Here is a 25,126-nt window from a genome sequence, read left to right on the forward strand (position 1 = left end):
TAAATGCAGATGTGAGGAGCAGGAAACAGTGCAATGACCCCAGCATGCTGGAGATAAACGTGGCAATGAGGTACTTTTGTTGGTGACATGGGGGAAGCTGGAAGGGCAGGTGAGGTGAGGTGCCTTTCAGTCACAGGAAGGCTCCTGGCCCGCTGCTGCGTGGTGCCCTACCAGTGCGCCAGGCCACAGTTGTGGTGGTGTCTGTGTTGGGTGAGGAAAATTGAGTTGAGTGGTGTGTGTTTGGAGGGAAATCAGGAGAAAAAAGAAGAAATTCCAGTCAGCAGTGTCTCTACAGTGTCTAAATGGCAGGAATGTGCTGAGGGAATACCTCTTCTGTGCGCTGTTGTGCACATTTAAGGAAAATGTAGGCTCTGGAAGACAGCCATTCCCATCTGTGGTGCAGACTGTTTGCTTCGAGTCAGCAGATCTTAGAGCAGGCACTGAGTCAGTGCCTGCTACATCCCAGGAGCCAAAAGTAAGCCTCTGAGAAATCCCAAGGTCTTTAGAGCATCTACACTTCCCAGTGCTACAGACGGTTCTCATAAGTGACAAGGAAAACCAAACATCTGTAACGTGACGATGCCTTGTATCTCAGTGTGTTCTGAAATACTCTCCAGCTTTCAGGATTTAACAGTATTTTTACAGACTTAATTCTGAACAAAAGCAGTCTTCTGCCATTCAGTAGAGAGTCACCCAAGCAGGAATTCCTGCTGTAGAGAGATTTGGCTCTTGTGTTGATCTCTGTAAGAGGAGCATCAGCAAGGACTCTGGAAATCAATTTAGTGCTGTGTGGTGTCGTCTGAAGGCTCTTTAATTTACATAGAAAACAAATGCATCTGACTGACATACTGCCACTAACTGTGGGTGTTGGATGGCAATAACTTTCATCAGGACATATCAGCTTGTTCCAGGGAAGGTGGGAGACTGAACCTGGTGCCAGAGGCCTTTGTCCCTGTGACAACGCAGTCACAGGTGTATTCTTCAGAGCAGCTTATAATTATCCTCTGTTGTTTTAAGTAAGCTATCAAAACAAATCACCTTTTTCAGTGCTCTCTTGTTGTCCTGGCTAATTTGATTCTAGTGCCAAAGCCGGCTGAGGTCCCTGCTACAACTGCAGTTCAGCCCGACCCCCAGTGTCACTCAAACAACCCGCCTGCCTGTCATCAAGCCGCATTGTGCCCTGGGAGATGAACAAATCTGCTCTTACTTGAAGACCTTTACTGCAAGAACTTAATCAAACAGTGAGCCTCCAGTCATCTTTTCATACCTGTTTCTGAACTCTGGCAGGATAAGGCTAAAAAACCGAAAAACTAAGCTGCTTTTTCACACCACCCTGTATTCTTCTGCACCTTGGTTATAGTTTAAATAAATGATAAAAATATATAGTTTTCTGGTTATTCAATGTCTTCTCTGTTTTTAGTTTGTTTCCCCTGGGATGGCACGCATTTCAATTCATATGATGTCTAAGGAACACTGGGTTGCATAGTGCTTCTCTTCATTGCTCACTTCCCTGAAAGTATTTTTATTATATATATATTTAATTTCTTTAAAGCATCATGTTTAAAGAAACATTATGGGATACAGTTGTGAAAATGAGATCCTTGTCTGTTCTTTTATGATATCGTTGTCACTATCAGAGCATGGTTTGGGTTGGAAGGGACCTTAAGGATCACCCAGTTCCAGCCCCCTGCCGTGGGCAGGGACACCTCCCACCAGACCAGGTTGCCCAAAGCCCCATCCAGCCTGGCCTGGAACACCTCCAGGGATGGGGCACCCACAGCTTCTCTGGGCAGCCTGTTCCAGTGCCTCACCACCCACCGAGTGAAGAATTTCTTCCTAATATCTAAATCTACCCTCTTTTAGTTTGAAGCCATTACTCCTTGTCCTATCACTCCACTCCCTGATATACGGTCCAAACTCATAATTAGTTTTAAGTGTATAATTGTTTCCAGGTATTCAGGTGGTGTTTAAACAGTGTTTGTATAAATCTTTAGTTTTTCCGGTTTGAAAGACATCATTGGGGTTGGATGAGATTTTTTTTCTTAACTTCCAAGTAGCATGGAATAATTCTTCCCAAACAAGGTGCACTGCTTCCAAGTTGCACCCTGCTCCAGCCTTCAACCTGTAATTATCTGAGTTGAAAAATCAACTGTTGTTGAAATTGGTCATTATTTATTTTGTGTTAGAGGTTCAAAGCTGAAGTGCTTCTATAACCCATGATAGGCGAAAGCTTGCACAGCAGTGATTGTATTTCAATAAGGTAATGATACTCTAAAAGTACCATTCAATAGGTAGTAGTAATGGCTTAAGCCTGTGATTACTGGACCCTTGGGAATGCAGAGAACTCCTAAAGAATCCATAAAAAGTAATTAAGAAAAGCAAGTTGCTTGACAGTTGGCTTAAGGTAGCTGCATATTGTGTGTCCCCACCAGGGGTGCCTTTTAGTTCTGGAAACAGATTGAAAACCACTTAAGTATTGCTTTTTTTTTTTTTTTTTCCCTCTGTCTTTTCTTCCCAAAGAAAAGAGATGTGGTTGATTATTGCATGTTCCCTAACAGTACCCTTTTAAAATTACATTCAGTAAGAAACTGTCTGGTTACTGTTCTGCTGCTCTTTGGACATAGTGTGTTCCTGCAGTGTCACACCGTTGTGTGCTCAGAGAAAGTGTGCTCTGCTGGCATTTCTCCCACCGCTGAAACCATCCATCAGACAGTTCACCACAACAGAGCTACATTGGATTAACTACTTGGTTAGCCTTGGAAGTGCAGGTGAGGTAGCCCAAGCTTACTACGAGGATGACTCATTCAGATTTTGAGGGAAATGAACTTTCAGATGAGAAGTGAAGCAAAGGTTATGGAATCTGTAGTCTTAAAAGAGAAGCATTTCCAGTGCCTGAAGATGAAGAATCAGTATGTATTTAATGAATGTGTTAGTCATTCTGCAATATCTTTCCTATCCAACTGCTGCCCTTCAGGTGGATGTAAATATGCTTATGTTCTTAATTCATTCATGTTCTTAATGGTACACTTATGTGATGTATGTATAAAACTGCTTAATCAGAAATGATTTGTATTGTTAATATTTCCTCAGCTAGGAGGGTAAGTTGTAGTGGATACTGTAATATTGAGAGATTAAAATCCAGATTTTTGAACCTAATCAGAAGCTTGCTGTTTAGTATAATGACACCCTACCCTCAAATTCCACTGACATTAACGACTCTTGTGAGTGCTAACACATCTGGAAATCAGATTGCTTGAAGATTAATTCTTACATAAGCAAGCAGAAGATTAACAAACTTTAAAACTGCAGATAGAAAATCCAAAATGAGGATGACGTAGTTATTTTGGCTTAGAATACCTGTTATGGTGAGAAATCATATTTAGTCTATCTGTTTCTAGTAGACCTTTTTGTGTTCCTCAGTTTAAAATGATAGTATGACTTGTAATGAAGTAGTTTTGCTGTTGAAGTTAAACACTATAATGGTCTTTTAATGGCACCTTAATGGCATCTCTGAGGACTTGCACTGAAATAATTTTACCTTCTCATAATTGCATTTCATAATGGACTGTAGCAATACAATTTAACGTCTCCTATTTTTTTTTCCATTGGTTTGTTAAATATAACAAATGCTCTAAGTTACCATTCTGTCAAATAAAGGAAGTATTAGATTTTGTTGTTGTTGCTGTTGTGCATGATATATCTTCCATACTTAAATGTTTTGTCTCTCAGCAATAATAAGGTAGTCTCAGCAATAATAAAATAGCAACTGATTTTCATAAAACTTTATATATTTTGCATAATAACAATAATACGTGTATTGATTTTTTTTTTGGCTTCCAGTCTGGAAGAAGTACATTTCTCATGTTTATTTCATGTGTATACGTGACTCTGAAGCTAGATGTTGCAAAGAAGATTATTGCATATCCAGTGCTTGTATTGTTCTGTGCAAATAGTCTTAAAGAATGTGCCTACCCAGCTTTGTTATTTTTGGTGAAGCCCCAGGTGTTGAATGGAAATAGTTTGCTATAAATCTGGCCTGACTTCAACTCAACAGTCACATCTACAAATATGCCATAATAAAAATAAAATTTTACAATGGATTGCCATGTCATGAAAACACTCAGATGTAGTAGCTGGTATTGAATAATGCTGAAACTTTTATCTGTGTTGTTACCTAAAAGACCTGACAGTCCAGGTTTTCATCCTGAATTTGTTCGTACCTTGACTACTTTATTTCATTTCCATCACAGTTTTATTGTGTGAAGGCTGTTACTTTTGAGCAAACATCCTTTATTAAAATAATAATAATAAAAAAGGTTTAAAATGGAAGTGGTCACAGCACTGAGCCTGCCGGAGCTCAAGAAGCATTTGGACAGTTCTCTCAGACACATGGTCTGATTTTTGGGGGGTCCTGTGTGGAGCCAGGAGTTGGACTCGATGATCCTTGTGGGTTCCTTCCAACTTGGGATATTCTGTGATTCTAATTCTAATCTGCAGCTTCAATTTATAAAGTCAACAGGGCTTATTTCTGAATAACTATGTAGAACTCTACCATTTATTTTTTTTTTACTTTAATCAAGAGTTTAAATATAGTATTAGTATTCCCATATTTCATGTTGCAACATGTAGGCATGTATTACTTGTAAGTGTTTAGCAGCATTTCACGTGGACAAGAAAAGTGTGAGTGTGTGCTATCAAAAAGTCCTTCAAGTGAAGGACTGGCTAGGAGAGGGCTGTAAGAAGTTGGAGGATTGAGCTTATTTGTCCAGGAGCTACATATAATTAATGCATATGATTAATATTGCAAACCACTAAGTGGAAGAAATGTCTTATCCCAGCTTCCCATCTTGTCTGTCTTTTTGTAATTACAGGCACAAACACTATCCAAGAATAGGAACTCACTAGTTGCAATGCTTTCTTTACTTTTCCATTTCTAAATCAAGAAGATGGATACAAATGTTATTTGCAGGTAAAATTTATTTATTCTGACAAAAATACAGCATATAGGATTATACTTTAGTTTTTGGAACAATTGCAACATAAAATTTAATTTGCAAAGTAAATTAAATACGTAATGGTTATATTAATCTTGTTCAGTCTCTTACCATTACACATTTTTGATTTACAATTTTCTTAAGAGCTCTGTTTGCCAGTTTTGACTTTAAAGGCTCCCACGGAGGCTGTATTAATTATACATAGTGGCAAAATCTCAGCCAGTTTATATATTTTAAAATTATTTATGTTTTCAGTTTCAATCAGTTGGTCAAATTTTCCTTGTGCTGCAAGTCTGTTTTTGTAGTATGGAATTGTTAAGTATATCTGCAAGAGTAGATGGCCAACAAACAAACTCAGGATAGTAGCTCTCATTATTAAGGTTTTACTGAGAACATTCCCATGTTGTGTATGAAAAGATGAATAATTCTTGACATAGCAGTTTGGGGGTTTGGTTGTATTTTGTTTTTACAGAATTCTACTTAATTCTTTTGTCTGTTCACTTGCCAGCTGAAAATGTCAATGTTTTATCTTAGTCTATTTGTGATTTCTTAAATTAATTTTACAAAATACTGGCAGCTCATAGCACGCTTTTGATTAAGTTTTTATTTTCCTGCTAACGGCAAAAATGCCTGAATGAAGCTTAGCGACTAGCAGTTATGGAATCTTCTTTGGGGAAAGGGCTGCTGAGTTTCTGTGGGAGGAAAGAGTTAACCAAAATTTTGCAATTTACAAAATTCTTCCTTTGCAGTTCAGAGGAATTGATTTTTTTTTTTTGGGGGGGGGGGGGGGGGCGGGTTTACAGGGAGACTCTATTTGTTTTATTTTTATTCATTTTCCTAGAATGTATAGACATATTTTTTCAAATGCAGGAGAGGTTCAAAGAACAGGAGACACTTTTAATAACAATAAATCACTTTCAGACAGTCCCTTGACCCAAAGCTTCCGTGTGTTTAATGTCCATACTTCTGTGGCTGAGGCATTTAAAGCTTTCTAGGACTTCTCTCTTCCCTTCATGTACAAGTATTTCTATTAAATACAAACAGTGGCACTGTTCATCCAGGTAACTGAGCTCTGTGATCAAAATGGATGTCCTTAATCTAGGCAGCAATGAGTAATTTTTGGGTTGTTTGCCAGATTTCTCGTATTTAACCCAAATGAAAGGCAGTTGTAACACATTCACCAACTTCAGTAAGATGTAACTTTGCCTCTGATTTAACTTTCTTATGCTTTGAGTTCTTTTGGTCTTTCTGGTCTAGTAGGTGATAGGACTCCAGATCATCATTTCCACATTGCTCATGTTTCTGTACGTCCTTGGGCTGCTTGGGAGCTGTAATCACATCAGTGGTGCCCTGAAGGTTAGGATAGGCAGAGCTTCAGGAAGGATGCTGGCAGTTCCTGGGCTAACTGGATGCTTTCTGGAAATCTTTAAATACATCACTGTTCAGCTGGAATTATCATTGAATTGCTGGCAAGTTTGTAGAAAAATAAATCATGGCTTTATATTATTGGCATCAATAGTGTAAGTTTAAATACTTCTTTTTAAAAATAGATTCTATTCTTAAGTTCCAAAGAAGAAAGCTAGTGTAACAAAACTAAGAATACTAGAAGTAAAGACAGGAATGGGGATTTTTTCATATTTTTATATGTGTATATATATAATATTTGCAGATACGTGCATACATATTTTATATGTGCAAAACAGTCTTTGCAGTTCTTGTTTTGTATGATTTCATCTAAATCAATTATTTAAGTATGAGATCTGGGTAATCTGCAACACTGGATGTTCTCTAATCCTGGATGTTGTAACCAGGGTACTCAGAAGAATATTTTTCTACCTCCTGAAGCTAGATATATTGCTTGTACTTAACTCTGCCCCTGTTGGATATTCACCATGATTAAAGCTTGTTGACAAGTTTGCAAATCAGTTTTCATACCGCTGACTAGTTTCTAACAGCACTGCTAACCAAGTTAGCAATGTGCTACTTTTATGGTAACTAAAAATGCTTCTGACTGAATAAAATCTTCTGCAGAGTAAGACCTACATTGATATCTAATGTATTGTTCCATTTTCTTGTAAGGAGAAGATTTTCCATCTCATTGATTTGATAAATGTATTTGAAACACTTTAATATTCAACTTTTTGTTGAAAAATGATGTGGGACCTTATGGTAGCTGTCTCAGCTAATTTAATTTGTCATATTTTGCTACTTTCCATTCTGCTTATTTCTACAATAGTGAGGGTGCTTCAGTAATAAACTATCCAAACACAAACTCTTAATCAGATATTAAAACAATAATAAAGTTGTCTCTTTTTTTATCAGCCACTAGTCCTATACATTTGATTTATAAGAGAATTGTCTTTTGAATTTCATCTGCTGCAAGAACAACACTAGTGAAATTTGCTAAGTGCTTACTCAAATGACAGCACTGATATATGCTTCTTACACCATGTCTAGATTAGGAAAATGGATGTCATTTAAAATATGTTCCCTAGCACACTTGTAAACATTGCTGGAGTAAGTGTTCATCACATCTGAAAATGTGCTAGCTTTCTCTAGCTTTACAGAATTCTGCTGAAAAGCTCTTTTTTGGGACCCTTGGCTTACACATTAAGCTGGTATACCCTTAAATGTCATAAATCAGATTCTGTATAACAATCTGAACCTCTGTTTGCATCCTACTTAATTGAAAATAAGTTTATTAACGCTTACTTGTTATACACTAAGCTGAAAGTTGACTCTTAGTTTTTCCTGGACCTTTTTCCTTAGCTCTTAGTTTTTGCATAGTTGGACAAGTTTAGACACAAGTGCAAAAAATGGTGATCCATTCTGTTTGCCTTTTAAGCATTTAACAAATTTTAACTTCTACTAAAACTATAATATTTAGCTAATTATTTTAAGATGACACTAACTGAAACAAAAAATGAAACATGGTAATTTTTCCTCTAGTTACCCTACTAATTTAAAAAAGTTACATGTCCATTCAAGAATATCATTATTTATTATTTTTTTTTTTTCACACACAGTGGCTTGGAGAAGCTTAGGCACACCTACCAAATCTGAAACAGAAGCAAATATCTTTTCGCAAGTTTTCTTTGGGTCTGCTTTAACCATCTGACCCACTGACTTTGGAAGAATCTTTTAAACTACAGGTCTGCTTTGCAAACTAGAAAATAAATTTGCTGTAGATAAGGTATGGGACTTCATTTTTAGCACATTATTAGAAAATACAGCATTTAGATATTGATAAGATTGGAAAAGCACTATGGTTCAGAGAGCATCATTCCCTTGAATCTCTGCCTAGTAGCAAATGTGACAATTTCAAACTTCAGAGACAAATTCAGCTAATTTTTTAAAAAATCTTTTTTTTTTTTTTTTTTCCTTTTTTCACCTTAGTGAGAAATATTCCAAGAAGGTCATGTTGCCTCAGCTTTGCAGGTCTGTGAAGCAACCTGAGCCTGCTTTGGAAGGGAGCAACATACCTTCTAGTTGAAGCACAGTACTTCGTGCTTCCTGTAGGTTGGTACTACTACACTACTGCTACTCAGGGAGACCTCATTGCAGCCTTCCAGTACCTGAAGGGGGCCTACAGGAAAGGTGGGGAGGGATTCTTTGTCAGGAAGCGGAGTGATAGGACAAGGAGTAATGTCTTTAAACTAAAAGATTTAGATATTAGGAAGAAATTCTTTCTAGGTGAGGCACTGGCACAGGCTGCCCAGAGAAGCTGTGGATGCCCCATCCCTGGAGGTGTTCAAGGCCAGGCTGGATGGGGCTTTGGGCAAGCTGGTCTGGTGGGAGGTGTCCCTGCCCATGGCAAGGGAGAGGGAATTGGATGATCCTTAAGGTACCTTCCAACCCAAACCACACTCTTATTCTATGATCATCCTTGCATAGGGCTGTTTCTTAAATACCATCATATTTAGTTTTATATATGTTGGAAAAAATGTATGTTAGAAAAAAATTCTTGTCATTCACAAAGTGGAAGCCATTGATAGAGGAGGTTGGTAATCATGGAAGAATGGCACAAAGTGGTTAAACTGGAGGAGGTTTGTTGTTTTTTTTCAATATGGATTATCTGCTGAAATTATTTTGAATCAGTCCATTAAAAGTTTTTAATTTGGTTATACATGGTCCAGAAATTAATTTATTGTTTAGTATTCCTGATTGACTCTGCTGTTTGACTTTGTGCATACAAATTTAATATGTGTACAACTTAATACCTAGTACTTGCTTCCAACCTCTAATTTATCACAATTGAATCATTGTTCGTGGGTTCACCGTGCAATTAATGACTGTCTATTTGAATAGATGTACCTTTCTCTTTCTAAAAGTAAGGTGACTGTTTTCTTTTTGGCAATCTAATTTGCTTGGAGGCCAGCACATTATAGATAATCATAGAGCAGCAATGAAACGGACATACTCAATTCCTAATTCATCAGTCTTCATATGCTAGATTAGTTCTCACATTATTTTTTTTACTCTGCTTATGATGCTGTGTTCCGCCCCCCCCCCCCCCCCCCCCCCCCCCAGGAAATAATGCCTAGTTTGTCAGTGAGACAAAAGCCTCTTTTCTGTGTCCCAGTTGATAGTAAAGGAGAACCCTGCATGTTCTTCTGTCCCTGCTATTTAGTTGCTTATCAAATGCTTGCCCTCTCATGCTTTCTTTTGTGATTTACCAAGAGAATTTTTATTATCTTCAGTCCAAAGTACTTTATTTTCAGGGACTATTTTCCTGAAAGATTTCAGTCAGAAAACAGGATCTGGAAACATACCATCTGTGATAAATCTCTTCTGTTATACTGTTTAGTTGCTTATATGATTTGCGACTTTTATGACTTTTGATCTTGAGTGTGAGGAGGTCTGGTTATATTACCTAAAATGCTGGTTGCACCATTTTCACAATGTTCGTAAATGATACGGGAAAGCAAGCAACTTCCAATGCATTTATTTCCAAATATGATGAAGAATGTGAAAGAGCAATTGTAATGGAACATGCCTCAGAGAAAGTAAAAGGAAAATTGCTTTTTAAAAGAAATCACTACTATAATTTTGTCACTTGGCTGTTTGTACCTGCCATTTTGGCCCCGTATATTAATCCTAGCAGATAAACATGTAATCACCATGCTCTCTATAACAGAAAAGGAAAAGAAATGAAAGCAGTCCACGGAAAAGAAATGGAAACACAATTTTGTAAATAGCAAAGTAGAAAAGAGTAAGAGCTAATACTGAAATATGAACCAGCTTGACACATTAAAGCCAATTTTAATAAAATTGGAAAAAAAAGCAATTAAAGTGTTCATGATACCTTAATGCCAGAAATGCATTGAAGAAAATCTTTGAAAATAACTAGCTAATTTCAAAGCTTTGAGTCTTGGCTGTTTCTCTCAAATATTCTTTCGAATATTGGAGAATTCATTTGTTAATAACCATAGATTTGAAGGAGATTATAGCTGTGTGCCTTTTTCCTCGTAGCAGTTGCATATATCACTGTTTTGGGGATTCTTGGCTAAGGGGAAGGATTGTCTGGTTTCTGTATATAATGTAAAACATTGCTTGAAAATGTGGCAATAAACAGTATTTTCAGAGTAGCAGGCTGAAATGTGTACTTTCAACTTTTTAGCTCAGCAATTAAAATTGCATCTGACATCACAACATAAAAAAGCAACTTCAGATTTGATGAAAATTTAACATTTTATCTAGAAATCATGCTGACTGTCAGTAAGAACTGAGTTTTGGAGGCAAGCATCAATAGTTAAAACAACTGATCTCTTGGTAAAAATAATTGAGTATAAATCTGTCCTTCCAGGCAGATGCATGATAACATCTAGTCCTATAATACTTAATACACATGTTTAAATGCCTATGAAGGAAGATGTATATCTCAGCCTGTGTATTTTAATGAGCTATCTCCCTCTACCTGAGTAATTTATTATGTACTGAATATGTGAGCCTTTATTCCGTATAGATCTATGTGTTTATTTTATAAAATTTATTTTAAAGGTTCATATTACTAGGTGTGCCTAGAAGTCAGCAAATTTTGGTATTTAAAATACAACTTTCCAAGTAATTCTAAGATGCTTAAAACTTCTTAAAAACAATTTAAGATTAAAGCTGTAGTTCTACAATAGTATTTTTTTAAATTAAAGAGTTATATGACTATTCTTGAATACAAATCCTTTTCCTGAGCTTGTACATAGATGTCATTTAGAAGGAGTTTGGGATCTTTTGGGAAAGAGTCTGTAATTCATGTTCCTTTTTGGCAGAGAAGGAGGGCTTGTCTTCAACTTCATTCACTCAGAAGAGGAAGTTTTTAGTAGCCCTTATTCCTAGGGGACTCTCTTGTACTCTAACTTGTACTAGGCCCTGAAATAAAATTGACATTGAACTCCAGTGTCTATATTGTAATCTAGTTCTATATTCCTCGCAGAATTGTCACACTCTACACTGGCTTATTGGTGTGTGGTTATTATTACAGTGGTAATTTAGAGAACGTGCTTCCAGGTTCAGGCTTCATATGCTGGATTCTCTCTGTTACCAGCTCTGTAACCAGCTTTGTTGGTTATGTTCATGTGGTCTTTCAGAACTTCATTCCAGGCTTATTGCTCCATCCTGTCAGAGCCAGTATATCAAAAAAGTCAAGAAAGTAAGTCTAGGAAAAAATGTACACACAAGTTATTCTTGAATCTTAGATTGTTGAAAGAAAAAACCTAAAATGCTCTTCATCCTGTTTATCTGTTAATCTGGCATTGGAGTGTTTGGCAAAGAGAACTGAACTTGCTTGCAAAAGACTCATCCCTTTGCAGTCCCCCTTCTTTTTTAATGATGGTGGCTGCCCATACAGAATATGCACCAGCTACAGAGCAAGCGTTCACCTGAAGCTTGTCATGGGGTATGTGGTATACTCCCTCTAGCCACATTTTTTTCCTTTTTGTGATAAAGCAGTAGAAATACCATATCACAGGAATGGAGAAGTACTTAAGAGACATGCTAAGAATGTAAATTTGATGGCTTCCTTGTGATGATCCTTTGATGGGATTTGAAACATCTTTCCTTTGTAATGAAATGCAGTAGATTCTCCGTTTATGGACACGATATGGTTAACATCTCTATCACTTCAAGGCACAGAAGAGTTTTTGTCACTTGGGACGGACATATGCTGTTACAGTTGAGCACTCATAGCTCCCGTGTTTTAGTAATCTCTTATTTGTACAGAAAGTGCATAGCTTGTTCTTTAATTGTCTTGTTTTCAGTGCTACAAACACTTTTGTTTCTTGATATTCAATGGCTCACCTTTTGAGGGAGGCCTTCCCATTGAGTCTTGAGGTTCAGAAAGGACCTTCTTGCTTTCTAAACTCCTTCTCGGAGAGGAGTCTAGGTGCAACTGGATCCAATCCTAGTCCCAGACTCGGTCAATGGTTTATAATATAAAGGATTATGTGTATAGCCACTTATTAGAGGTAACATTTGCCTGTTTCAGAGCCCTACCAAGAATTTTTGCTCAGGCAGTTTCATAACTTTGAAAAGATAGGTAATTTATTAAGGCAACAGATATTACAGATATTACATATGTTGATAAATTCACTTACTGCAAAGATTAAGCTTGAGTTAATTGTTCAGCGTTTTAGTTATCAGTATTTTCCCGGGTAACATCTGTTAGAGTTGGAGGTGAGTCTTAACAAAGAGACATCCCTACTTGGGAGAGAGAGAGGTCCAGGCCTGTTGACCTGTCTGATAATTGGAGTTATCATCCTCAAAAATAGAGGTTTCTGAATACCAGATTTATACTTCTGGTGAGGTGGGACTAAGTCATTTATTGTGTGCTGATCGGCTCTCACCAGGGCTTGTTGCGTTGTTTGATCAAGAAGAAAAGAGGAGGAGGGGGTGTTCCTTACACAGACAGGTTGCTTTCCCAGCTTTACTTGAAATGTCAGTCTGTGAGGCCTCCCGTCTCATCCCAGACATCGCTTAATTGCTGTATTTGCTGGGCCTGTTGTTCAACTGCAGACCTCCAACATCTGTCGTGCTCTTTGACCAGATGAGCAAGATATGCCTGTTAATCAATGCACATTCCTGCTCAAGCCCAGTTTCAGCAATTCTCTGCTGATTTAGGTATTTTGACATCGACAAGCCTGGCAATATCCCACACCTTTATGTGACATTCTATGAGCATGGCTGTGTCCCTTATGTGACTGCTGAGGATCTAACTTTAAATGTCAAATATCACTTCTCGCAAATAGCAAGTAGAGCTTCCCTTTTCCTGTGGAAGATGGATATTGAAACTTAAAACACAGAAATTGTTCTGGGGATACAGTGCACACTGTCCTTGCAGCAGGGCACGTGCTACATTCATCAGACAAAAGACTTGAAAGGAAATCCTTGGAGGGAAATGTGGAGCTTTATAGGGTGCACTTTTTCCATTTATGCAGCTTTTTAAAAATCGAGCTGGAACTAAGAAGTGCTGTTGATCTTGCTTTACTTCATCCTTCTTGTAAAAATTGAGTTTTCATACTTAATCACTAAAACATGACAGAAAAATATCTGAAGCATGTACCACCTGTTTTTCCTTTCATCTTGATTCATTTGCTTTCTCAACCCCTCCAAGACACAATTAACCCTTTTTTAATACTGTGAAGCTTGAAATAATCATTAAAACTCATTAAAGGAGAAAAACTTGCTTTCAAAACCAGCTTAATATTAAATTTTCCTGATTTGTTTTCTTGTGCACAGGGTAGAATACTTAGGATACTGCCATCATGCTTACAGACTTAACTGACTATTCATGTAATTAATGGTAATTGGTTGCTTTGCATTGCAGAATTATGCTCTGTGCTAGAAGATCCTTTGATGAAATAATTCTCTGTAATGTAGTGTTGTCTTCTGAGTATGGATTATCTCATAATGATATTGTCAGCAAGTCCTTTTTGTCCAGTAAGAAGAAATTTTAATTCAAAATAAAAATACATTACCAGAAGTCTTGATTTCCGCTTTCCTGCTTATGTTCTCCTGTACTGTGAATTGTGCTGTTGCCACAAATACACACCTACTTACTTTTTTTTTCCTCATTTAGTGAATTGTTTTTGTTTTTAACATCTTTTAAAGCACAGACATACAGTCAATTGTATCTTAACACTGACTTCACTGCTCCATGTAGACATATGTAAAGGTTGAATTTGATTTCACTTAAAAAAAAAAAATCTTTTTTTTTTTTTGTAAATTGCCTAATCTGTTCCCAGCATTATATGAACAATCTTAAAATTTAGTTAATTAGAATAGGCAAAATTCAGAATAGCCTTCTGATCTCACAAGTAGTGTTATTTAAAATTTGCTAGTTTTTGAAGGATGAAAATGACTGATCACCAAGACAAGTACAGTGAACTGAAATGGTGACTTCAAAGCAATAAATTGCCTTGGGTTTTACTTTCTGACAGATATGGCAATAAACTTGTCATGAAGCACTATAAAAGCATTGATTTATTTGTACTACTAATATTAGGAGTAATATAATGGAAGATTTGCCAGTATGGTTGTAACATTTATGTATTTTATTAAACAATTCAAATAACAGGTATTATAGGGTATCACACAATTATAAGATATTTTATGACCTACATTTACTGAAATAGAATATTCATCAGGAAAGTAATGTGGTTACTTAGCTTACTTCTGACAAAGATGAGCATACTGAATCTTTATTTCAGTCATTTGTTGCTAAACTTCTATTTTTTCTTAAAACTATGACATAAAGAGCACTGCAAAAATGATGTGGTGTTGATTATTGCAAACCACATTTGGTAATTTAAATTAAAATTAAAGCTAGTACCTGTTTTCTAAAATATCCTAGTAGGAAACAATTACCTTTCTCTTTAAAAATGCTTTAAAAAATATGATCTGAACTATTTATATGCTGCAAACATTAGTTGTTACATGCTTAAGTAGATAACTAGTAGAAGTGCATTTTCAGAAGTGCTGAGCATTGACCTAATTCAGTCCAAAAGAAACTGAAAAATGAGAGTATTCAGACCAGTCCTTTCCATGTAGCTATATGATGATATTCTTATCTGACTCCTCAGTGGAGTTAAGGTAAAATTCTACTTAAAATTACAAACTGCAAGACTGAGAGATATGATAATAGCCTATCTATAGGCAGATGTGGAAGCTGTAATCCGCTGGGATTCCTCTTTGTTGATAGAAAGGAAGCTCTGATAGAGGCAAAAATTTTGGAAGGAATAGTGATTTAAAGAGAAAGTATATTTGATGCATCCCTGCACAGAAGCATGGCAGAAACATGAATGGAAAAGTTTAACATGAATTGCCGTTGAGAGGAAAGTAGTTATTTCAATAAATAATACAAGTCATGAAAATGTATTACTGATTTCTGCCTTGTTAATAAAATGCCCTAATTCTAATCAACCACGCAATTATTTCAGATATTTACAGCTTAGCAGATATGCATTCAGAATGCAAAGCTTTCTCAGCTAGACGATGATTAGCTCTAACTACTTATCAGTACATTGAAAAAATTATTCTCATTCTTTATGATTAAAGTTGTCCTTATCCTTCTTTTTAAGATATGGGATGCTGTAGACACAGGCTGTTGTCTGAAAACATTTTCCTGTCACTCCTGTGCTGTCCGAGCTGCTCAGTGGTCATCTTGTGGACGAAGGATCCTCAGTGGGGGCTTTGACTCCATGCTGCATTTAACAGATGTGGAGACAGGTAAAGGCTACACTCCAGTACATTTCAGCCCTACTTGTTACCTTTGTTGAATACCATTAACTTTGGATCTCATTAGCATTATTCTTCTTTTGAAACCACAGATACGATCTATAGATCAAAGTTAGAATTCTTGAAACGTCTCCACTAAAAATTACTCAGCAATTAAGGGTAGTTTGAGATACTTAAGAAGACTGAAATATCTTTAACCTGATGATTACATGCATTTTCTGTTTTCAGATACTGCATAAATGAACAGAATGAAACTTGCGTATTTTTTATGCTCTGTTATACTCATTCATTAAAGTGTTTGCAGAACCTCTTCAGGTTGACTTCAGTAACTGTTATACATATGGCTAACTTATAGAATTATAGAGTATAGAAACTTAAATTCTGATGTGAGTTCAACATTCCCATTCACAGTTCAAGGTCAACAACTCCACTCACAGTTCAAGGACTGTGTTCATAGAATCATAGAATGGCTTGGATTGGAAGGGACCCTAAAAATCCTCCAATTCCAACCCCCTGCCATGGGCAGGGACACCTCCCACCAGATCACGTTGGCCAGAGCCCCATCCAGCCTGGCCTTGAACACCTCCAGGGATGGGGCACCCACAGCTTCTCTGGGCAGCCTGTGCCAGCGCCTCACCACCCTCTGAGTGAAAAATTTCCTCCTAACAGCTAATCTAAATCTCCCCTCTTTTAGTTTAAAACAATTCCCCCTTTTCCTATTATTATCTGCCCAAGTAAAAAGCTGCTTTCCATCTTTTTTATAAGTCCCCTTTAAGTATTGAAAGGCTGCAATGAGGTTTTCCTGGAGCTTTCTCTTCTCCAGGCTGAATGTCCCAACCTCTCTCAGCCTGTCTTCAAACGAGAGGTGCTTCAGTCCTCTGATCGTCCTTGTGGCCCTCCTCTGCACCTGCTCTAACAGGCCCACATTTTTCTTGTGCTGGTGGGCCCAGGGCTGGATGCAGGGCTCCACGTGGGGCCTCACAAGGGCAGAGCAGAGGGGGACAAAACCTCCCTTGCCCTGCTGCCCACTTCTCTGTTGATGCAGCCCAGGGTGCCGTTGGCCTTCTGGGCTGCAAGCACACACTGCTGGCTCATGTCAAGCTTTTCATCTACCAGAATCCTGAAGTCCTTCTCTGCAGGATTGCTCTTGATGAGTCCTCCCAGTCTGTGCTCGTGTCTGAGTGTGCCAGCACCCAGGTTCAACACCTTGTACTTGGACTTGTTGAATCTCATTCGGTTCATAGAGGCCCACTTCTCAAGCTTATCCAGGTGTTCTCAGTCCCTGAGACTGAACCTGTGTTGTTTTGATGCAGCTGTGAATTTTGTTTGGGATTTGATTGTTGTGACCTCAGTGAGTGACATCCTGGATGTTCTGTTTCTCCACGTGTCCTTCACAAGCCAAAGTAATTCTATCAGAATTACTTCTCTTCTTTATCTATGTTATCAGCATTCATCCAGTGGAGTTCTTTGGGGCCGTTCATAACAGGATACCTCTCTGTGTTTATAAATACAGGATGAGGCCTCAGATAGTTCAGCAGCAATCGAAGAGATGAAATTTTATTTTTTTCTACTTAGTTTTTTAAATAGTTAATTCCTGCAAACATGATATATATATATATAAATATATATGTACACGAAGACTGCAAAAGAAATCCTTAAGTCACTGTAAGAAGTTTTTGTCTAGGAGGATTTTCTCTTACATAATATTAAGTAAGTTGTATGCAAATATCCAGAGAGCAGAAATCCTATTCAGATCGACTGGGAAAGTAGCCAAGGAAATTTGTGAACATTGTTCACATCAATACAGGATTCTCTGCTATGCTCTAGGAATTTATTTTTCTCAAGATTTGTCATACCAGAAGTATTTAAATTCAATGATGGCTGGAAGGGAAATGTTATAATTTGAGAATGTAAAACATGTGACACAGTTATGGAATATTGATGTTTTCAGAATATTCAGGCTTTGTAACAGTGAACAGAACTTTATATATCTTGTGTAGTAGTGTTACATGAGATTAATACACCCAGCCATTAATTTTATTAGACTTTTTATCTTTTTTATTTTCAGTCTTCATTGTAGCAATCTTCTCATTTCTAGTCTCATATAGAACTGAAACTTACTAATCTAAGTGGAGTTAATTTTTGACTCAAGTGGTTATAAATTCTAAACAGAAAGGCTATTCAAGGGATTTATAGTGGTAGAATACATTTTACGTGTCTGAGCCATTTGAAAGGAGTTGCTGGGGGAAAGTCTTGCTTTATAAAACTATGGAACAAATTCCAGAAGTAATAGCAATGATATATTTTAATTTTGAAAATTTGTCAGACATAACTATCCAGTAATGGAATAGTAGCCTTTGTTTGTAGTGCTTCATTTGAAAGAAGGTATTTCTAGTATTTGAGGCAGTGACAGCAATAACAAATTTTAGTTACCAAGTTTCAAAACAGAGAAGCTTGTAAATGGCTCTTTCCTTACTGACCTCTGAGCTATGTAGTATTTCTAACTGCTTAAGTAAACTGTATGTGTAAAGACAAAAAGAATTCTCAGAATCCTTGAAAATACAAGGTATTCATTATTGACTTATTTTAAGGACACGAGCTTCCTTTTAGCTCCTGTGAACTGCACTTTGTATTTTGATTCAGATTTTTGATCTGACTTTCAGTGATATTCACCTGATTTGGAAAAGTATGATATGAGCAATAAGAATTTTACTGTGATTTCATACACATCCAGGCCATTTTATTTTGTGTTGTAAAGTTACTCTCTCTTTTTTTTTTTTTCTTCATAATTTCAGTCAATTCTTTCCAGAGAAACAGGGCAAGCAGTTTGCCTCTGGAATTCAAATCAATTTGATATAAAAAGACTCATTTCCATTTGAAAAACACTAAGGCAGCTATAATATTTTGATTTACATTAGTTCACTGAATCATTCATTCCTCCTCACTCTTCATCAGTGCTGAGATGATTTCTTCTTTGATTAACTTCAGATAGATGTTAGAACTGTTCCTTCACAGAGGACTTTTACATGCTTTTTTGGACTTTGGTCTTAATTACCTTCCATTGCTAGACTGAACTAACTAGCAATGTGTTTAAGTGCAATAAATGCATGCTGGTGGGATTTTACAAATAATTCTGTCTTTAAGGCTTTGTGCTCGTCTCTTGTGTACATTGTTGTGGTTCAACAGTTTTCTAGTCGTTTGCTGAGGTTTAATCTTTCTCATCTTACTTTTCAGTATATTTTTTCTATATTACATCTGTGTTACAGAAATTGCTATGTCTCCTTCATCCAAAGAAACCTAACAATCTGAAGAAAATGACTTTTAAAAGTTTAAAAACAGTTGAAAATACAGCTTAGTATCTTATTATTATGCATAGAGAAGACAGTGCCAGACCCTTCCGAGAGATGCACAGTGAAAGGATGGGAGGCAAAGAACAAATGTAGGAACACAGAAAACTTTGGCTCAACTCAGGGTTCATCAAGCACTAAAATGGGCTCTCCAGAGAGGCCATGAAGCCTCTGTACTTGGAGATACTCAGCACTGCAGTGGACTGGTCCCTAAGTAACCTGCTGCAACTAGACCTGCTTTGAGTAAGGGATTAGACTAGATGATCCCCGGAGGTCCAGCCTGCATAATTCCGTGATGCTATAATGAAGGACAGGGAAAGAAAAGAATTCAAATGATGAGATGCAAGGAGTTAACTTGCCCTGGTTTAGTGAATATGAAATTAGATGTTGTTGTCAAGTCTTCTAATCTCTGTTTCTATAGATCATCATTTATTATCATAAATGATTTTCCATTATCCTAACATCAGGTTGTCAAGGTAAGATTTTCCATACATACAGTTTTCTTGGAAACTGTTATACCTATTCTGCAGAGTATATGCATAAAATATTTAAGAAATTCACATGTTATTCATGTGAGTAGTTCTGTGGCTACAGTTAGCATGAGGCAAGTTCAGAGCTGCAATGTGAAGTTTTGTAAATATTAGTAGATCCAAAAATGCGATTTCCCTGTAAGGACTAATAATTTATATATTTTTTTATCATCCTATTTCATATATATTTTTCATTTTAAAATTAAAACCTTTTGAAAGGTTTCAGTATAATACTAATGATACTAATACAGCAGTCTATGAACCAGCGAGACTCCCCGGGTTTGTTCATCTTGCACTACACTCACATTCATTTTCTACTAGTGACAGTTCAGATAGTTTGTTGTTCATAGAGTAACAAGTAGTGCTGTATTCAGAGAGCACTGAGCATTTTATTTCAAGAAAATTTGCTTTGAAAACAATTCTAGATCAAGTCCATTTGATATTTACCATCTGTTACATCCAGATGTAACTGAGAATCTCTACCAACTTTAGAAGGGGAAATATATTTTAAAAATTTATTTATAACTGTTTTATTCTTGGAATATATTTTATTCATCAGTGGATTTTTCATTAGTCACAAATGAATTGGTACAACAACATAGGCAGAACATTGGCTGGATTAATATTATTTGCATATTATAGACACTTTTCATTCTTTAATATTATGACAGAGGGAATGTTCCAACAAATGTTGGCACTTTTCCTAAGTTGCCAAATGCTACAGTTGTATTTTAGTTCATAGACTGAGCTTGGTTTCAAATATAACATCCTCGGAACTATAATGGGGAATTTAAACTATTTTGAAAGATTTCACATTGCCATAGGCAGGAAATGAAGATGTTGACTTGGAAAGGATTTTCATGTATATATATATATATATATAGTGTGGTGACTTAAATATTTTTTTTTCTTTCATTTGTTTTATTTTAAATTATTTTGAGAGTTTGTTAATGGCACATTTTGTATCTCCAAGAGGATGGCCTACATTTGCTTTTCTATTTTCTTTTCTATTTTAATTTATTAGTCCTATAGATATAACATGATTATTGTTAATGTAATTCTGTTTGTTCAAATAGAAATTTTAGTGCTCATACATAAACATAACCTTAGGAGAGCTGTGACTTTCTCCTCCTATTCCTAACTTGCTCTCCCAGTACTATGTAGCTAGTGCATGAATATTCACTAATGCATATATTTTATATGACACCTCAGAAAAAAAGACCAGTGGATTGATCATTTCATTTCATTTCATTTCATTTCATTTCATTTCATTTCATTTCATTTCATTCTTTTGAATGCACACGGTTATCTTTGTGAGGTTAAAAGAGTCCCCCCCCAAATCTAGCAGTTATATGTTGAACATAGTTTAATGGTTACCCTCCAGCTAGGATTTAACAGAATTTTAGTTTTTATATTCACTAGTATGAAGTCCTTGCAATAAAAAGAGACAAAGATTACTTTTGAAATGTTTTCAAGGGTCAAAGATAAAAGGATTTAATATTTTAAGCACCTGAAAATTGTGACTATGTAGGGGAAAAAATTAATAAATGCATGTAGTTGGTATAACTTAGATTCCTGGAGATAAAACCAAACAATCTGTAAGCATGGCAAGATAAAAGAGAAAAGTAACAACCAACATCAATTTGTTAAGTACAAATAACACCTGATCAATCTAATTTTCTTCTCACTGTTGCATATGAGAGAGGTATTGTGACTGTAATGAGGGTGATTTTTTTTTATTGTTTCATGTCTTTTTGTAAACGCAGTAGGGAAATCCAATCTACTCTGCAAGTTTACTCTTATGTCCTTGTAAGTTTTAGGCTTCACTTTTCTTTACTGATTAGTGTAAGTAAGTGAATGTTTTGGATTATACGTGTAGGGGTGTGAACCTTAGGACCACTAAACACAGTTACAGAAGCATCCAGTGCTCATTAACTGTGCTGATGTTCTGTGAAAAATTCACAATGTTAAATAGCCTTTAAAATATTTGATTTCATAGCTGAGCAGTTTCACAGTAGGTTGCAGCATGAAATGAGCAGAAACATATGTTCAAGATCGCTTTAAAGACTTTTTTCATACTGTGTATGTTACTGGTGGGCCTTTAATGAGTGAAGAATTGAATTAAAGCACTTTAAGAATATAAAACACATTGCAAAGATGTAGTAGGTATTGTTATTGAAATTGTGAAAATTAAAGATTGAGAGAAACATTTGCTCTCTTCTTTGGAATAACAACTTCTCACAGAGGAAAATGATCTGTGACATGTTTTCTCCCTCAATTAGCCAAATCGATTTTCAGAAAATACAATTTTCTGCAGCCTGTGTGTTGGTTGAGTCTTTGTTATGCTACCTGTAGGAACTAAAATGCAATAAATACATACAGAATGCAGATATATACAAGCTTGTTGATTTACACCCATTGTTTTCTCTTATGGATATGGGAGTTTTCTACTAGAAGGACATCTTTTGCAATATATAAAATAAGGCTCCAAAACATTGAATATGTATTTAATGTTAACAAACTTACAACAATATGCGTAATTGCAAGTACAGATTACTAGAAATGTGTAGCAGGATCTCCAGAAACCGTCAAAGGTAGACTTGCCAAGGTGTGGGGCTGGTTCCATCAAAACACAGTTACATGTGTAGCTCAGTAGTAAAACACACTACATGAAATTTGTACAGAAAAAGGGATAAGAGTTGAATTCACAGTTTTCAAATATTGAATTGTGTGAACTATATTCTGCCACATCATCTTCCAAAGTGATGTGTTCCATCTCTTGGAGGGATGTTTTTCCTGTTACTGAGGTTCTGAAAAATTTCTGGGAGTAGAGATTTCATTACCGTAGAGACTGTGCCTCAGCAGTTCATTCAGCCCTGGTGATCTAAGAACTAAAAGGAAAGAGTTTGAGGAATGTAGTCACATAAATGTTAGGAAAGTTTGTGTTGCAGGATTCAGGCATATTTGTGTGACAAGCAGTCCTGTGTATTGGGCATAAATTTCAGTTTCAACAATAGGAGAATTTCCTTTCTGTCCTGTTGTGATTCTCCCCTTTTGAGTACGCTCTCATTTGCTCCCATGCTTTTCTTTTCTACATTCCAGTCTTTTTCTCATTTTCTGTGTCACGACAGTAGAATGAAATTCACGTATGCACCTAATAGTGCCAGACTTTTCAGAATGCTGTTCACTGAGCTTCCAGAAAAAGAGATTTGATTAAATTTCACTTTGAGAGGAGAAAGAATGAGACTGAGAGGTGTAATTTAGACGATTAATTAGAGAGCCTGAGCTTTTAAAGTTAATATATCACAATTGATACTCAGACCAGTTGAAAAGGTAGCGTGGTTGACATTTGCATCAAACAGTAAGGTACAATCACAAAATCAGAAAAGGGGGGAGCTTAAAGAGCGTTGAGGAGAATAAGATGCTCATGTTGTTTGCATGAATTCTGTTTGTACAATTACACTGTAATGTGGAATTCATACAATTGCACTGTAATATCTCAGGACTATTAGTGACTGTCACTGAGAGCTTTTAGGTAAATAACCAAATGATGACAAGATGACAAGAAAAGGGCAAACACAGTAACTGCATCTATCTTTAAAATGGGTGAAAATGAAGTAGGGAATCAGAGAATTTAAGTTTCTGCAGAAAATGTTGGGCAAATGACCAAATTACTTGGAAGTAGCTGGGGATGAGATTGAAAGATGGACTAATTAATAACAAATCGTGTCAAATCAATCTTATTTCTTTCTATGGAAAGGCAACAGATCTTGTAGTCAGTAGATGAAATGCATCTTATATTTAGGGCAGATCCTTTTTGGTTGTGTCTTACTTGACTTTCTCATGCCTTAGGCTAGAGAAAATGCTAGAGCATTTGTAAAGAGCAAAATAGTGAGACAAATGTATCCATTATAGATAGAAAATGCAGTTTTCATAAGTCTTGTGGAGGTAAAACCAGATCTTAGTAAAGTCAGGTAAGCAATTAATGTTTCTCAGAATGTGAGGTGGTGAGTTCTACTGGATCTCTTATGTCTATACCTAGCGCCGTTTGGACAATGCGCTTTCTGGAGAGTTGTGACTGCTTGTTCTGATGCTGTATGTCCTACTTGACGAGATTAGTGCAGGTAGGCTGTTGTTTTTCTAATTTCTGGCTGCAGTACCATAAAAACTTATTGGTTATACTCCCAGAGTGTTTATTAAACTAGGTATTTGTAAGAGCCAAATTCCTTTGAAGCAAAGTGCTATTAAATCAACCAGGGAGCCTCTGTGTGCATATTCAGTGTTTTCTCAGGAGTTCTAGATGACAGAGTAAGATGCATGCACATGTGGCTTTTCTGTAGCCTTCAAATGGTGCACAGATGAGAGCAATATCTTGTTGCTCCTATTACTGATGATTTTAATATCTTCTTCATTCCCTGTGGAGTCTTTGTTTTTTCTGCCATAGCTGTCAGGATGCTGAAAGCTCCCATGACGAAAGATGGTCACTGTTGCACGACTTGTATGAAGGGTCTCTGCTTCCCTTGTGACTTTTTTCTCCTTTTGGGGAAGGAACTTTAGGGACTGAATTAAGTCTTCCCCTCAGTTGTGACAGAGAGGCTGTTTAGATATCGCATGGGTAATCAGTGGATAATCTATTAAAAAAAAAAAAAAAAGAAAAAATAACCTACAAAACCCTATGTTCATGTAGAACAACAGTTGCCTCTCCCCCCTTACATTCCCTGCAATCTATTTTTTCCTGCCAATGCTAGCTCAAAGTGTACATGCATAAAGTACAATCTTTCTCTTCTTTCCTTTACAATGAATAAATAAATTATTTGACAAGTCTTATTCTCTTGACTATGTAAGCTTATTTCAGCAGAAGGGGAAAATGGAACTGATGTTGAAACCAAATAAATTGGCTCCAAATCGTGAAGTAAGCAGGAAAAATTCTATATGAATGCTTATCAGTATTGTCCACCTAACAGGAAGTATTTATACCTGTCACTATTTTTTTTAAAGTATTTTCAGTGGTTTAAGACAACTCTCATTTTCTGAAAATCTAGATTAATTAATATTTTAAGAAACTTCTGTCATAGTATGTTTGTGTTGTTTTTTATTTTTTATTTCTGTAGCACTTCTTCATTGGGACTTATGCAATAATTTTATTTAATGTAGATCTTTACATGTGATATGTAGAATATAAAGGACATTGAAATTATGAAACTAAGTAAATTTATTTATCTTGGTCCATGCTGCTCTTTCAAAATAATATTTCAGTGAATGTATGTTAATGTCATGAATTTGTTAGCACAAAAGCAGTGGACTGTGGAAAAGTCCTATAAATTAACGTAGCTGAATTCTGTTGCCTTTGAAAGTGTAAAATGCAGTTGATACTAACTGCAGGATCCTGTGAAGATTAGTGTGCACAATTAAATGTTGGGAACAGAGTATCCATGGGAACAGCTATTGCCTTCATGTGATGGTGTACAAGTTATTTCCTTCTTTCAAGATGAAGGTTCGCTCCTCCCTTCACAGAAATATAAGTAAACCA

The 25,126-nt window shown here is 36.4% G+C and overlaps 1 protein-coding gene across 2 annotated transcripts in view; it reads left to right on the plus strand.

Annotated features, from left to right (window-relative positions):
- The window catches only part of WDR25 (WD repeat domain 25), a 65,993-nt gene that overhangs the window by 19,877 nt on the left and 20,990 nt on the right, over positions 1–25,126 (plus strand). For both annotated transcript variants that reach the window (XM_080593902.1, XM_080593901.1), the window contains exon 3: positions 15,563–15,710. In XM_080593902.1, the coding sequence (XP_080450028.1) occupies positions 15,563–15,710 (148 nt within the window). The remainder of the gene's footprint in view (positions 1–15,562; positions 15,711–25,126) is intronic.

Source organism: Anser brachyrhynchus (genome assembly GCF_964034855.1).
Source record: "Anser brachyrhynchus genome assembly, chromosome: 5".
Classification (NCBI taxonomy): domain Eukaryota; kingdom Metazoa; phylum Chordata; class Aves; order Anseriformes; family Anatidae; genus Anser; species Anser brachyrhynchus.